The sequence below is a fragment of the Diadema antillarum genome, unplaced genomic scaffold, assembly GCF_040938485.1.
Source record: "Diadema antillarum isolate AM-2024a unplaced genomic scaffold, OU_Dant_1.0 seq00001058_RagTag, whole genome shotgun sequence".
Classification (NCBI taxonomy): domain Eukaryota; kingdom Metazoa; phylum Echinodermata; class Echinoidea; order Diadematoida; family Diadematidae; genus Diadema; species Diadema antillarum.
The window spans coordinates 89,913-107,555 of record NW_027271886.1 but is presented as its reverse complement, the minus strand read 5'-3'; the positions used below and the strand labels follow the sequence as shown (position 1 = coordinate 107,555).

The following is a 17,643-nucleotide window of genomic DNA, read 5'->3' as shown; positions in this document are numbered from 1 at the left end:
GCCTCAAAGCTCTGGAAAATCAGCTGGTCAAAACACAAAACAAAGGAAACGAAAAGAAAACAAAACAAAACATCATTCTGGGAGAGAGAGAGTTCAAGGAGCAAACCTCTTCCTTTGGGTCAAGGGATATCTGACCATACAGATGTCTTCTTGGAGGTCATGTGACAGGAAGTAGGAATAGAGATGGGGGAAATCATGAGTGACAGCTATCTGTCAAGAGGATCTCAGAGGTGTCACATACAGGCCTCGACAGGTCATTTTATGGCCACATCATTAAGTATACAACTTGACTTTCCACAACTCAAAATATATGAGCAAGGGGGCATATACGGTTTGGGGGGGGGGGTGATTTTTGTCTTCCATGCAATCATCCTTTTTTTTTTTTTCATATTTCAATAAAAGAAGACCAGTACAAACACACAGAATGCTGAAGAGTTTGATTGACATTTATTTCCATTCATCCACAAAAACTGTAACAAAATACAAAGTCAATACGTTACACAACTGTTATCTTATCATTTATCATTTATCTTATCATTTATCTTATCATTTTTAGAAAAAACATAATAAAAGTGTCATAATGATAATATTATCGTGAAGTATAGTGAAAGTTTGTTTTCGCTCACTGTAACTATGTGTGTGTGTGTTGACACGCACTCATTCTATAAGATGATGGTAGTACTGCATCTACAAATTATACTTGATTTTTTATGCAATTAGCCCTTGATGCAGCTTACAGGTGAAGCTATATTGGGATGATGGACTTAGGCTAAGTTCCTTATTAAGCAGGAGGTATCATTTGGTACGTACATACATCAGCTTCACGTATCATACAGGAAAATGTGAATAAGTGCTCTAGTGCAAGTAAAGACAGTATGGATCTTACTACATCATGTAGATCTGACAGGAAGCTGCATTGCTGTGAGAGTGGGTATAGCAGCTCCTCGCAATGATGTTGGGTCAGCAGTTATGTAGTTTCTACAGGTCCTGGCTGGCGATTCTGCAGTCTTGTGGAATTGCAATTGTAATCGCGATATGTGACAAAGTCATAATGATAATAATAGTAGAAGAAGCAGTGGAGGTAGAATGGGAAGAAAAGATAGTGGTGATGATATCAGCAAGGATAATACATGATGATGGCAATAATGATTGTAATAATTCATGGTTATGATAACATAACAGTTGAAACATGAACCAGCAAGCGGTTTGCCAATGATGGAAATTTAGGGTTGGACAGATGTATTAATATTTTAAAATGAAACACATAGATAGGAGTAATGCTGTGACATCTTGAAGGTAAAGAGTAAGACATGAGCCACAAGTGAGATTTTAGTCAGGGTGAGGCTGGAATGAATCAGTGCAAGCGTTAAATGTGCCCAGTGTATGTAAGAGATTGCCAGCTGAGATGTTCAGCCAGCTTGAACCCTAGTCATCAAGTGGGTCAGTGTTCAAACTCCACCCCTCTCTATGTTCTCACTGGGTGACTGGAGATCACCAAGCTTTATCCCCTGGCTTCCTCTCCACGTACCCCTCCTCTTGGGTGCGAGAGCTTACTTGTCTCTTCTCATAGGATTAAAGTCGGCATGCTTGCAGGTCTTTTCATTTCATTCTTTGATTCTTTGCTGTTTTGTTTTGTTTTGTTTTGTGTGTGTCTTTGTTTTTGTATGCGTTATACAAGCTGCTCAGTTTAGCAGCATCCTGTTTCAAAGAGGCACAAGATTTATAGGCAGGGGATGTGTGCGTGTTTTGACATGTGATTCTTCATCCCCTCATAAATTTGATGTGCAAAATACAACTCAGCCTCTTTTTTTCTTCTTTTTTTTTTTGTCATGATGTAGCACTTGGCTCTTTGAGGTGTTGGGCAACCAACGGACCCACTGCACCTGAGTGGACTGCACCCCTGGGCCTCACATTCGCACTGTCACCGCTGAGTCGTAGTGATGTGTCGCTAGGCGCTGCCTCCACACTGGACATGTTGCCTGGTTCCGGCAGTAGTGTTACCATTCTCCGCTTGTTGTTTTTTTTCCTCCAGCTCCAGGGCAGGTGGTGTTTGCAAGAAAGATAGCAGGAGGGAGCAATGGTTAAAAGACAAAAGAACTCAATTCAAAGTGATCCTTAGGAGAGTGATTTTCGTTCTCATTGAGGTCTTGGGTGCACTGCCGTGATAAGTCCAGTCAAGAAAGGATTCATCGTAGCGGTTTTGTTTACAACCTCTCCATAGGGAGATTTGAGCATGAATGATGAGACATATCCCTTTTTACACCCTTTTAACTGTGTTCATGTGTATTCACCTCCTTCAGAGGGCCTGCAGTCATGTGTTCATGGCGGAGTGCCAAATTCATGTTTTCACACAGTCGGCACACAGTCTTGGCAGATTGCATTGTGTGCATGACTGATCATATACTTTACGTCATCCCCCGAGAATCTCAAATTTACTTGTTTACCTATCAAATGTAGTGAGTCTTTTTTGCAGGAGTCAATTACTGTCATTCATCTGGAGTCTTTAAATAAATCAGGCATTGGAGGCTTTGAGTCGTGGTGCTAGCCAAAGACTCGGCGGACACATTGAGGATTGAGGGAAGAGCAGTTGTCAAACCAATCCACTTGGGGTCTCTCTCCGCTGTGCGATGCTGTTTTGATTAGTTTGAAGAAATACTGTGCCTGCTCTCTTCGTTTCTTAATCAAACTCTGAAACCACAGTGCCTTTGATCTAGATAGGTCGAATCTAGTTGGTCATGTTTTGCATTTTACTCTGTCATTTAGAACATGCTAATTGATGAAAGTAAAAGTCATAATATTCAAGCCACATTCATGTCTCTTTGCTGAGTTTAGGGATAATGTCAGTTTAAAAATGTGACAAGCAGTGCTGTTGTTCAATATTGTCTAATTATCTATGCCATACACATTTATTGTCATATGAAAGAAATTTAAAAGGAAGATATAATATATCCTAATCCATTTCTCATATTATGAGAAATGGATTAGGAGTCCATAGATTGCGCTTCCATAAAGTGTATGTGTCCCACAAAAAAAAAAAAAAGTGAAGATGGAATCTTAACTGTAAGTGATGCAAATAACGAGGGTATAAAATGTTAGGTCAGAGATTAAGGGCAATGCCTCCAAACAGGAATACAAGTCGCACATGTTCCAGATTGTAATCAAAGTTTGAATAAAAGCAAGAAAACCCAGGAGCAATGACAATTTATGGTCGAAAATGTCACAACTGGCAGAATGATTCAAAAGACATTTCATTACTTTCCCTCTGCTCAAAGTACATGTGCAGGGCAGTTATATATCACCCACTGTATTTATTTTGCTCTTTGATCACTGTCAGTGGAATGTAAAAGAAAAAAAGAAGAATATGAGTCCTTTTTGGTTCTATGAAACAAGCAGTTTATTTACAACCTCTGCTTTTCCTCTGAAGAATGTTGTCTTCAAAAAGATTGGTAGGAACGGGGAGATGGTTTTTGAGGCTACCCTCGATAGGATTGCGGTGTCAAACATACATGTGTTCCCAGTTATCCAGCAGGCAATCGGCTGTGTTTACTGCCACGGCTGCTTCCCCTACTAACCTCCGTAAACGTCCGATGCATTTCATTTCCAGCCGTCACGCCGAGCGTTTATGGGCCTCCGAAGTGTAGTGAAAATCCGGGCCGACCCATCTTTCGCACCTTCGGAGCGAGCAGGGGAGAAACAAACTTTGAGGCAGAAGCCCAATTGGGGTTTCCCCTTCCCCCCCCCCTTCTCTCCCCTACCAGTGGACCCATTAACAGTCATTCCCGCTAGGATTGTTAGATTTTTGTTTTTCAAGAGCAGCTGATGGAAAACAGAAGACATGATATGTGTGATTAAAGGGAAGGTTTTTGTGCTTGGTTGAAAGATGCATAAAAAAAGCAGGATTAAAGAAAAAAAGATGTTAGGAAGAAATAAGATTGCTTGTACAGTAATGTGGAAATGTGCAATTAAGCTGTTCAAGCACTTCAAATGTTTAGTTTATATGGTTTTTGCAGCCGTGATTGAAACAGTTCGATGCCTAGATAGGGAAGCTGGTTCTTTACACATTGACAGATTAAAATGACGGTATTGTGGCCATCATATTGATAATCTTGTGATAACACTTCTATCTCCTGAAAAATAGATTTGTATGCTTTTTGATATTTTGAACTAGTGCTATGCTGCAGTAAATAAAACATCTACATTGACAAACCACGTGGTAGACACTGTGGGGGAAAAGGGGGATTTGTGTGATATATGGAAATCAGTATATCATTGATTTGATTACTCAGTAAAATTTGCTCTTGTATTCTTGATTTTTTTTCTCAGCTATGATATCAGTACATGTATCATGTTCCCGTAATGATTGATGTCCAATGTACTCGTACAACTACACTAAGAACCCCAATAGTTGCTACGATGCTTGAAGGTGATTTTGTGATCTAAGACAGAATCAACCTCCTCCAGAAAGTATCCCCTCACTTTAAAGACAAAATGATGTAAGAGAAACAATAGTCCCGCAGAGGGTCACTCCCAATTAATAACTTTGCCAAGGTGACGGAGGCACAGGGGGGAACTTGGTTTTGGGGATCTTGCCCCAAGTTCATTGCTCTCATGCGTGGATGGGCCCAACTTCCCTCCTTCCGTTGGGAAGTGATAATGTTGCGTGCGATGCGACTTTGGCCTAGCCTGGCTTATTGTGGACTTCTCTTCTTTTCTCAAGTGTAGTTCAGTGTCTTCTGTAAGTCGTTTTGATGGGTTCAAAATCGTTTGATTTTACTACATGAGTTGTATGTCATTTTAAAGCTGAGAATCTTCTCTTACAGCATCTGACCTCAACGATGAAAGCAAATCTGATCTTGCAGCTTATTTCTGTTGTTCTGATACAAGTTAGAATATTATAATTTCATGGGTTTTTGATGTCCTGCATTCCAGATTACAGATTTATACAGACAAAATACGGTATACAAGGCATCTGCAAGGTTTTGTTCACGCAGTGGTGTCATACAGTATGAAATGTGCAAAACTGTTGAAAAAAACATGTCAAAGATGCTGTGTGCAGTTGTACACTTATCTTTGTTTTGTTTATAGATTTGCAAAAAAAAAAAACCAAGCAAATCTCAGATGTTTGGTGAATGTTCGACATTGAAGTGACAGCAGCATTTTCAGCACATCAGGTGAACATGGGACAAATTGGGATTTTTCCTTCAAAGTGACTTATCCTCACTGCATCTCATCAAACCTGACATTGAATGTGATTTGCATGCAACGGTGAGCCCATGAGTCCCGTCAAGAGCCAAATAAATGTCGCGTCTAATGTGACTGCTCTGTCATGATTCATTTCCGCCTGCGCAGGTCGTCCTCGTTGGGATGGGTGCCGATGAGCAGCTGGCGGGGTACTCCAGGCACAGGTCAAAGTTCAAGTAAGTAGACCAGATGGCAAACACCCTCTTGTCTTAAATAGAGAATGATTTCTCCTCAGAATGGTGCCATCATCACATGCATCCTCCTTGGATCTGTGGACTGCAATTTCTTGACAGATTAAATCCCATGAAAAGCCTTTGGTGTGTGACTGACCCTCCATGGTTCATTTTGTATGGTGTCCAGCTCAGAGTTAGTGCTTCAAAGAGTTTAAAAAACAACAACAGTTCTTTAACCAGTTGAGAACGAACTGATTTTGCTACAACACGCATTTCCCATAGACACCTGCCCGAGTATACTCAGCACTCGTCCTCAACGGGTTAACAGTGTGCGGCATCATACAATGTACCTCATCATAACTGGTCTCAGCAGTCGAGGCACATATAATTAATAGATATGTCTATTTTTTATTGTTATTGTTGTGAAGTTGTTACTATCATCATGAGTAGTAGTAGTAGTAGTAGTAATGGTAGGAGAAGTGGTTGTATCATCAATTTCATCGTCATTAGTTTGATGGTCTTAGAAGCAGAGCTGCATGGTATTTACATATGTACGTAGCTGTCTCTTATTATGAATGACATATTTTGATATTACACATAATTATTGCTATCATTGATATAGGTAGGGGCAGTAATAACAGTTGTAATTGTAGCAGTAGTAGTGGTAGTAGTAGCAGTATCATTACCATAATCATCTGCCTCATCGTCATCTTCATCATATCATCTTCATCATATCATCTTCATCATCATCTTTAAGACTATAATGATAGAAATACAAATTCAAACAATATTGTGATGGTAATGATGATGATGATGTGGATGATGGAGATGATGAAGATCATGGTAACGAGGAGGATTTTGATGCTGATCATATGTAGGATGAGAAGCCACAGTATTCCACCTGTCTCAGTGGACATCATCCAACTCTTCTTGTTATTTTATTTTTCTGTATCTTCCCTGTATGTCCAGTGCTGAAGGCTGGCCAGGACTCCTGGAAGAAATCCAGATGGAGGTGGACAGGATATCGGCCCGTAACTTGGGAAGAGATGACAGGTGTGGAGACCAAACAAACCATCTCAAACTCCTGCGGACCCGACTAACTTTAACCTGTTGAGGACGAACTGATTTTGCTATAACACGCATTTCACATGGACACTTTTCCAAGTATACTTAGGACTCGTCCTCAACGGGTTAAAGACCTGGGCCCTGTTTTGTGAAAAGTTAAAATTGATTATATAGTTGATTTCAACTGTAAGTCTATGGCAGCCTGTGTGGTGAGGAAATTTAAAATCGATTTTATCTTTTGATAAAACGGGGCCCTTGTAACGTAGGGAAACATGGATGGTCCAATTGAATCAAGCTTCATTCACTGCCCAACGGTGTAAATTCATAAACCGCGAATAGGGCCCATAGGGAATATGTGCATCAAAGCATACAGTCATTGGTAGCAGTCAACTCCAGTTGAAATTCTTCAGCTGTGCATGTACAGTGTACTTACAAAGTACATAGAAATCAGTGATAAAGCTGTACAGTGCACTCCCGTTATAATAAACACGGTCACAATGAAATTCCGGTTACAACGAAGTAAAAATTCAGGTTGCAACATAATCGGCTCTGTGTTTTTTTATTGTCTGTTTGTTCAGTTATAACGAATTTTGATATAACGAAAGAAATCTGCCAGTCCCAAGGACTTCGTTATAAAGGGAGTCCACTGTATACAATTCATTACGAGGATTTTTGAATGTATCTGAGCCAGGCCAGCCTTACCACTCCATGGTATGCCCACACTACCGGGTCATTAACACCCTCCTCTTGCTGCGGCTACTGTGTATGCAGTGTGGTGTTCTGCAGAAAAGGATAGGAAAATGCATTTTTACATCCTTAGAAACACTATATCAATGTCCAGTTGGCAACTTCATCCCTGTAGGATGATGGTTGTCTACAGGTGGAACCAGCAAATGATATGTACCACCAGAGACAGCCAATTGCTGTGGAAACCTGAGTGCTCTTTTATCTTGCAGCTTTCTGACATCATTTTTAAAACATCAAAGCTGACTGTGATTTTACTAAATTTGAGTTATTACTCCCACCATTTTTTTTTTATTTATATGAAAATGAAATGCCCTACTTCATGTATGTAGTGAGAGGTGCAAATTTAGGTGTAGCAGTTCTCGGAGAATGTTGCGTGTGGTGTGCAACTGTGGCTGCCATAAAAATGGTCCATCTCTAAGGGGGTAGCATGCTTGCTTTTAAAAGGCGTCGTCCCCAAATGGTTGGGCTGTGCAATGGTCCCTTGGATCTGACCACATTAAGGGGAACCCTTGGAGAAACAATCATGTTATGGTAATGGACACACAGTTGATTTATAACCATATGAAAAGGAACTCATTGAAAGAGTACAAGTGGGACTACAGAAGTTTTGTGTTTCCCGGATATATCAGAGGAAACGATCAGGACAGGGTTGAGGGCAGTTGCCGGTCTACGGCAGACTCAGTTCCTGCCCACCAGATCATGTGCTGGGGTGAAGCTGGAGGTTTAGCTGCGATAAATGTCATCGTAAAACTCCCGCTGATGGCCAGGATGTGCTGTAAATTGATAAGTTGTCCTGTACGATGAAATTTGCACAGTATGAATGTACAGTATGTGTCTGCGTTGAAACACCCCACCCTGCCTGAAACAGTACACATGCTTGTACACATTCAAGTATTCATCTTGGCAAAGGATATCTTTGTTAAAAGATGTAGCCTTTTGAAAAATGATGAGAAAAATTCCTAGATATCCATTTGTCAATCTCACCATGTGATTTTCCGTGGGTTATGACTTATCATTGTTTCTTTTTACGTTCAAACCATACATGTATTACTCCACCAAATTAACTTTTTCTCAAGATAAGGTTTTGTTCTCAAATTCTTTTTAAATGGAAACATGATATCAAAAATATTACATTGAATATCAGCTCAAAAGTTTTCGGTGAAGTTTTGATTAATGTGTAAAGTTGTATGCACTGTCAAAATAAATGGTAAATGCACATCACAGGTAACAATGTAAAAGTTGTGTATGATGAAGTGCAAGCCATCAGTTTAAGTGAAACATGACCATTTCAAAGTTAAATGACTCGATGGCAGTAAACTGTACAGACTGTATGTAAATATGTTTACATCTAATGCATACATTTTGTATCTGCTCTGATCTTGTTATATCTTCCTTCTTGTATGCCCCTTGTGTATCCAGAGTGATTTCTGACCATGGGAGGGAGTCCCGCTACCCGTACCTGGACGAGAATGTCGTCTCTTACCTCAATAGTCTTCCCATCTGGTTGAAGGTACAAAAAATCTTGAGTGTATTTTACCATAATCACCACCGCACCAACTCGTGTCCATAGTCTTCTACAGCAGTACATCAGGGCCCTGTTTTATGAAGAGTTAAAATTTATTATATCGATGATTTCATCTGTAAGTCTATGACAGCCTGTGTGGTAAGGAAATTCAAAATCAATTTCATCTTTTGATAAAATGGGGCCCAGGTTGAAAACATTGTATCTGTAGTCATGTCATGCTCATAATATTCTGACTCGGTGCATGCTGTCATGTACCCAACCCTAAGCAACCCCAGGGTTTGCCCAGGGGTTGCCTGAGCTAGCGCTAACTCATGTCGGCAAAGCTAATCCTAGTCAAGGAAATAGCATTGAGAACAAGTGACATTAATAGCTCATCATAGACCTTTGAGGATCTGAAACAGCCACAGCTTCAAAAAAAGATGCTTTGGTCTATCGTAGTTCAAAGTCATCCCTATCTCCTATCCTGCATTTCCCCTCCCCTGTGAAAAAAGAAGAAGAAAGAGTAAAGGTTCAGGGATGTGGCTATCATCATGAACATTTTCAGTGCCCATTGTTTTTCGTGTTTTCATTTCCCCCTCCCCCTTTTTTCATATTTGGCTAAACTATTTCTCTGCTTTATAGGCCTGTCTGCTATGATTTTGCTTTCTTCAACATTGGCATTGGATGTCCAGACTCTTAAATACTGTCCAGAGATTTTACATCCAATATTTCTTGTCCCCATTTTATTTCATTTGTTTAAATTCATTTACTGGTGCATTGTTGCCTTGGCCATCACGATTGACGTCAGCATCAATACACTTCATTTACTTAATACAGTAATGTAAAATCTGTGGAGAATTTATTGAAAGCCAATGAAAATTCTAGCTTTCATTCTCAAAACACTTGTTTGTTCATCTTCTTCTTTTTTTTTCTTTTTTTTTTTTTTGCTTTACACAGATAACATTTAGAATGCATAGATTTACTGATGCCACAGTTGGTCAGGAATGCTTTGAGCAATCAATTAGGCTAGTTCTTCACCTTGGTGAAGGTTGTGCATAAAAGTGACATAAATTGATCAGCTCCCCTACAAGCCAAGAGTTCTGACTGTAAAAACAATGTTGACTTTGACAAGATTTGGCAAACAACAATTTCTCTAAAGGAGAATGCCACCATTTACTGTAAAAATTGACATTTTTGTACTGCTGGATAAGATGGATTCATGTATTTTTAATTCAGCGGAATCAAAACACTAAATAGTTCTATATTTAACAAACAAACAAATTTGCATGCTTATATTCTCATGCTAGTTGCTTGTCACTTGAAAATTTCCACACCAAGAAAATTTCCACTTTTGTGGTATCAGATTGTGGGAAGTTTGTTTAATGTGTTACATGTACGTGGTACTATCATAGTCCAAGGTACGAAATTACTAGCTTCTCACCTAAAAAGGATATTACTTATTCCTCTTTCTGTTACTGTGGTTCTTGATCTTTAATTAATGTAGTCACTAGCAAATTGTCTTCCAAGTCCCAGTTTGCAAAGTACGTATTACATTCAAGAGATGGATGGCATATAAATGTGCAGTACCATTTACCATATTTAGTTTGTTCTTCGTCTGTGTGTTCTAGGCTGATCTCAGTCTTCCCAGGGGGGTTGGTGAAAAGCTGCTGCTTCGGGTCGCCGCCCAGCAGCTTGGTCTAGGGGCATCGTCACGGTTACCAAAGCGGGCCATCCAGTTCGGCTCCAGGATTGCCAAGCTGGAGAACAACAAGGAGAAAGCGTCTGATGCCTGCACTAGACTCGACCACCAGGCTGGGAATTGATAATACTTTGTATCAGTTACAATACTATGCGCAAAGCATCAGATATTCCCATGGTAGACTCTCTCACCACGCTGGTAAACCATCAAGCTGAAATTATTAGACCCTGACAAGACTCATTTGCCAGACTACAGAAATAAAAGTTGAAATGCACTATCATTAAGCAACAACATTGGAACACATAGAGTTGGCAATGGACTCGAACATCAGTTGAGGAATTAAATTACATTCGGAAAGACAAACCATCAGAGGAAAGCAGTCAGCATGTACATTTAAACTTCAAGAAGATGATTACAAAGTAATTACAAAAGAGTACTGCATAAGCTGTTATTTTGATGTAGAGATGTTTTTGCAAATGAGGTCACCGACATTCTGGCAAGATGTTGTTTTCACAAATTTGCACTGAGGCTATTGTAAGTGCGCTATTACCCAAGCGCATGGTGCCATTTTCGCTTGTTGTTCAATTCGCGGTCCAACGATGATTCATGCAATTTCTGGGTATTAACCCTCCTGAATACAATAGCTTAAACAGTACACAATGAAGAAGAGCGCACAAAACTGGTAGTCGCGGTCATCAGTCTGTAGAATGAAAAGATATTGGATATTGCTTCAGTCAAAAGCATCAGAATGATACCGTGGACTTACCTGGTAGTTACCCTGTGAATTCAGTGATTGGATGCAGTGACTATATGAAATGCCATCTACGAGCAGAACATTCTCTTAGGGCTTCGTTAACCTTGATTGCCAGGCTGTGCATCGGAATTACGTAGAAAGTTTACAATTCATTTGATGGAACATCAGCATCACTAGGCCTATATGAGAAATGATGAAACGGCATTGGCTGATGCTGGTATCAAATTCAGTCATGGCTTTTCCCTTTACCAGTCCTATATTGGATTATGAGGTCCCCTGTATGCTGTTTTTGTCTATTTCATGAATACTGTATCATGGTGCAGAATCAACCAAACAGGGTGAAGAAAATTATTTGTACATCTTTGTACATGAACATGCCCAAGTGGTATTCCTGTATTAAACTGTACATTTGATTATGTGTAATAAAAAGAAAATATATTTTTCAGTACCCATGTGTGCATTTACCTCCTTGTTGACTTCAATGTTTGAAGCTTTCTGTGTTTTGTGGCACAGTTTTTAAAATGTCTTTAGGAATAAGCAGGAATAAGGAGCATGGAGTGCAACCAACCTTCTTCATCTTTAGCCTGTAATTGGTCTAAGAAGTCTGCATTCTACCCGTATCACCATTCCCGTGTGTGGAGGCAGGAGATGGTTGTGGGATTATTGTTTGTATTCAGGGGCTCTGAAGTCATTTTGATTTGAGTAGTTTTTGTTTTTGTTTGTTTTTTAGTCAGTTAATACTGTATATGCCATATACTGTATTTCGTGAGTCTAAATTTTCACGAATCGGGATTTCCCAACGATTTCGCGAGTGGATAAATTCGTGATCGTGGAGTCCTGTACTGAATGGAGAAATGTACACGCATACGTCACATTCACATCAGGATCAGAGTCAATATTTTCTTGTGTCTTTAATTTCGCGAATACATGTAGCACCAGACTCGGGAAATTAGTGAAAACAAAATACCTTGCGAAATATTTGGCATATACAGTAGTTAGGCCGTAACCTTTGACATGTTTGAGGTGGCGTTGCACAATCCCCAGAAAGGCACAGCCTGGCTGCTGCTCAGTCCCAGCTCCATCGATATCCCCACCCATCCACTGCGCGTTGTCTGTGTACAGTGGAAACTTGCTATAAAGAGATCTGATATAACAAACTACTTGATATAACAAACTAATTTCTCGGGTCCCAATTAATATTAAAACTATTTCTGTTGTTTTGTATTGTTTATCGACTACTGATATAACAAAACAGCAGATATAGAGAACAAATTATCTTGGTCCCAAGGATCTCGTTATTCCAAGTTTCCACTGTAGAAGTTGCAGAGACTGCATGGCAATCAAATGTACCCGAGATTGCTCAGTCACCATGCAACCTCTGTATTTTACCCCAGCCTACACCCCTCCCATCCTTTCCCCTCATGTTTTCATCTCTTTCAATTTCTCCCCATGTTCCTTCCTCTCCTTCACCTTTCAATGTTGTATATTTTCTCTCTTTCTCTCTCTCTCCCACACACACCCACACAAACATATCTATACGCTGGCACATGCACAAACATTTATGTACACCCATTACATTCATGGATGCACAATAAAGATTTCCCCCCCCCCCCCCCACAACACCTTCCAGTCCTTACGTATTTCACTCTGCACCCTGTCTTTGAAGCATGCAGATACAGTGTACTTGGTACCAGAATTTGAATTCAGAGAAAAGTGCTTGTGTGAAATACAGGTTTAAGAGTTATTGCTAAGGTATGTGTTTAAAGGGATGTTTCAGTTTCCGTTGAGATGGGGCATCAGATTTCCAATGTTTTTTATTTTTTAGGTAATGAGAAACCTCTAACGGAATATAAAAGAACATATAATTGTAAGAGGAATTCAAAGTTCAATTGATGGAAATTGGTTTTGAAATGGCTGAGATGTCCAAAACAAAGCGATCCTAATAAAAGGTGGGACCCACCTTTTATTAGGATTGCTTTGTTTTACTTTGTTTTTGGATATCTCAGCCATTTCAAAAACGATTTTCTTCACATACACTTTGAATTCCTCTTAGAATTGTATGTTCTATCATATTTCATAAGTGGTTTCTATTATCTCACAAAAAGTGAAAATCTCAATCCAATCTCCACTAGAACTGTATCATCCCTTTATATGTAGAAAAAATCCTGGCTGTAGTCAATGTTTACAAAGGTCAACTTTAGAATTTTGTAACATTTGCCATACAAACGGACAAAATTCAACTAAATTTATGAGATTATGAAATTGACATATTTCTAATACATGTACATCATTGTGGGATTGATGAAGGGCAGCAGTTGACTTTTGAAATATCCTGTGTTATGAATATTGTAGGTCTCTAGAAATTGTCCACTTCAAATGGATCAATTACTAGTACATTGTACAGTACACATACACTGTATGTACAATTGTACCATACTGTACATGTATGTGGCATATACATAATACAGCACATAGACCAATCAGTTTATGCACGATATAGTGATTATTTACACAGTTGTACTGTGAGTACACACAATAACACAGGGTTTGAAATAGACACTGTGATGTTAAATATAAGCCACATATAAAATCTTTATTCTCTTCAAAGGGCTGACACTGTCACACAATCTTCACAAGAAAACATACAGGATTGTTTTCTATAAAACCAAGGAATTCCTGATTGTCAGAAAGAAACATTATTTCACAAAGAACAAGTCTATGGACATCCATACTCAATACTTCAAAAAACATAAAAACAAAAAAATATCAAATTTGTTCCATACTCAATTCACATAGAACACAAAATAAATTAAACACAAAATATTAAAGTGTCTCATCACTGTGAGAAATATAATAGTTATCTCATGGTTGAACTGAAAGTATGATAAACACATGATGCATATGACCACATCTTTAATACCAAAACAATGTGCAGTGTACATCCACATGGCAGCAAAGGTACACGGGGAGCACGTCTACAGTGTGTATGCTTGTCTCAGAGGTATTCTCAAAACATGTTTGATCAAGGTGCAAAAACAGTGCAGCAAGAAGTCACAGTCCGGCAAAATGTAGTACTCATGGGCACTTGTACAAATGTACATTTGTCTGTTGAAAGCATGGGGCCCTTATTCAAGCGCTTGGGAAATACATATACAGTACATGTATATAAATAGTAAACCTTACCAAAGTCAAATCTTATTTGGACTGAAGAAAGAGCTTCCACTTACAGAAAAATCAACTCATGAGGAATTAAAAATCAATAGAATAGAAAGAAAAGAGGACTTGAAAAGACCTTCGACGTAGGTGATTATTCAATTCATGCAAGGTTGACTTACATGTACATGTAAGCAAAGGTTGACTGTATGTACATATAACTTTTGTCATGTCCTGCATGTATAACTACAACGTATCTCCTAAAAAACAACAGATGTATAATTGTGATTTACAAATGTACATGTGGCACAACTTGCAGCATGTACACTGGCTACAAGCACCACAGCAAACATCGTTTGGTTTATTACGCAATAGGGATTTAACACTTTCATTCCTGCAAACCACACGTTTGTCTACAATATCTATGGGATTTTAGGCTGTTGGTCCAGAAAGGGTTAGCCATGGGTACGGGGACACAAAATGACCACTGTCATAGTATTATCTGCACATTTGCATAGCAAACTGACCCATGGGCATAGAAACTGGGCAAGCAAAGTGGGGGAAATCTACAAGAGGTTATTAAGTTGTTAGAGGCAATGGATTAAACACTATACATTAAAAAAAAAAACACACAAAGAAAACCAAAAAAAGGCTGCCAGTCAGCATATTCACTTCTTCTATTTATTCTAAATTCTTTAGTACCCAAAGTATTGCATCTTTAAGACCACTTTCTTGTGCATGTACAACAAGCATGTGAAAGACCCAGTAGAGTAGTAGTACAAGTAGTAGCAGTAGTAGTAGTAATAGTATAAAAGTAGTAGTATAAAGGCACAAAGTACTGTATATGCCATATATTTCGCGAGTCTAAATTTTTGCAAATCAGGAATTCCAGACGATATCGCGAGTGGATAAATTCGCGATTGTGTAGTCTTGTACCGAACGGAGAAATGTACACGCATACATCACATCCAAATCGGGATCAGAGTCAAATATATTCACGTGTCTTTAATTTCACGAATAGCACCTGACTCGCAAAATTTGCAAAAATAAAAACCTCGTGAAATATTCGGCGTATACAGTACTTGCCATTTTTCCACTGACACATCTTCAGAGGCATGGTTGGTGAATAAAATTGACATTGTGTACACAAGTGCTGATCTAAAATTCTAGATTTGAACAACAGGGAGCTTTCGCTGCACGATGGGAAGACTGAGAGTACGCAGAGGCAATCAGCTGTGACAGTCCCCGCACTCAGAATCTTGTCAACATCTCTAAGCAATTTCGCTTTCCCGTGTGGACGGAGGCGTGGCGACGAGATCACTGATTGGCTGGCTGGCTGGCTTGATCCTGCCCAGCATCGGGACCGAACGCTATTTTGGCCAAGTACCATTCTCATTTTCCCAAGACGGTATGTTTCTCGGATTTGATCATGCGCAGAAGCAAATTTTGCACACGGCACGCTCAACTCCCGGCCCCGTCGTGCTTGCAAAAGCTCACTAATGTCACATGCAATGCACTAGGCTTTCTTTTACTCGGGTCTCGAATACTTTACATCTTGTATATGCCATAACAGCAAGGGGATTTTGCAATTTGAGAATCGAAAGACAATTTTGCATGTGGTTTAATCTGCTTGAAAACCACAGTCACTTTAGAGAATGATAAAAGTTAGCAATCTTCCACTTTGGAGACTCTTGGTTATAATTCTATAAAACACATTTATGTTACAGGAGGCATATGGTTTCATGAGTTGTTTATTTGGTAAGTATCAGATAACTCGGGGGGGGGGGGGGGGGGGAGTGGAATAAAAACAATTTGAAATAAACTGCACCTATACACACTATGCAGCCGACATGAAATTTCTGTACTCTGCATAGTATTTACCTATTCTCGATGGCAGTCACAGTTAATATACACATTCCAACTCGGACAAGTACAATTGTATCACAAAGGTCTAAAATCTTTTGACTGATATTGTACATTTATATTGTCATAAACATCTTTTTCTTCCTGACACACAACACACAACAGATACAATACCAGTTCATCGAACATATGTCATTTCACATGAAGTCAAATCAATACTGATTTCTTGAGGACCAATCAACAATCCATTCATTTCACCTGTCTGCAGTTAAAACATTCTAACTGCCATACATTAGTTGTTGCCATGTGAGGCAAGTCTCAGGCAAGCTTCCTGGTTGGAGTGGGAGGGGGAACCTTTTATTTTTGGAGAAGTGTATGTGATATGCGTATACACTTTGTCAGTAACCGGGGCTAATTTCCCCTCATATGCACTGCCACAAGTTAGAGATTTCATTAGAATGTGCAAGTAGTCTGCATCAGTTACCCAAATCATATTGCATTTTACCTAATCTATACATCTGTACATGGGATGTCCTGAAAATGCTTTCCCTGTATACGGACAAATTTGTGTGCAATCTACTATGGCTACTGAATGTACAATCGGGCAAAACATTTAAAACTAGGAAAACACTCTGAGAGCGCAGACCTCTGCCAAGCAGCTACTTTCCACCAATGATCTTGCTCTTCCCAAAGAGATTTTTCTCCATTCCACCACTGGGGAAAGGTTCTTTGGGCTCTTCCATAGAGATCAGTGATTTCCACCCATAGGTTGACATGCTAAAAAATTGCCCGATTTCCCAATGTAGAAGCTTTTGTTACGTCATAAACCCTCAGCTGCACGGCGCGCCTCGCCCTAGCAGAAAGTGGAGCACGCACTTTAGTGCGCGCATGCAAACCTCAAATATGCGCAGCCTGAACTCCCAAGTTCATTGACCCTACCTGCCAAAATATCAAAAATCCTTCATAAATTCCCTCAAAATTCTCGGATCACTACCAAAATTTAATCATCTGTTACTTTCATCATTTTAAACCTTTCCTGCAAGTTTCATCCAAATCTGTTGACTACTTTTTGAGTTATTTTGCACACGGACAAACTAACTAACTAACGAACAAACCAACGGTAACGAAAACATAACCTCCTCCCTTGGCGGAGGTAACAAAACAAACATAAACAATGGAAATTATAAATTACAATGATATCTACCAAAAAATTAAAAATATTGAAAGCAGCAACCACACACCTGGAATGTAACATTAAAAACAAAATGGGAATATACAGTGTATATAGTTAATGCAGTTATACAAATGATGGCTTGGACCCTAAAATGACATGAAGAAAAATCATTCACAATAGGAAATATGACTTACAAAAAGAAGTGTATTCTCTGAAATGATAATGGGCCAAAGCAATGTTACAATCAATGTGACTGTCAAAATACACAAA

General features: G+C 39.3%; 1 protein-coding gene across 1 annotated transcript in view; it reads left to right on the top strand.

The window, feature by feature from the left end:
• Positions 1-11,106, top strand: part of LOC139743205 (asparagine synthetase domain-containing protein 1-like) — a 61,584-nt gene extending 50,478 nt beyond the window's left edge. The window contains exons 11-14 of the mRNA XM_071653704.1: positions 5,350-5,417; positions 6,384-6,467; positions 8,646-8,736; positions 10,359-11,106. Coding sequence (XP_071509805.1) covers positions 5,350-5,417; positions 6,384-6,467; positions 8,646-8,736; positions 10,359-10,553 — 438 coding nt within the window. The 3' untranslated portion in view covers positions 10,554-11,106. The remainder of the gene's footprint in view (positions 1-5,349; positions 5,418-6,383; positions 6,468-8,645; positions 8,737-10,358) is intronic.
• The last annotated feature ends 6,537 nt before the right edge of the window (positions 11,107-17,643 follow it).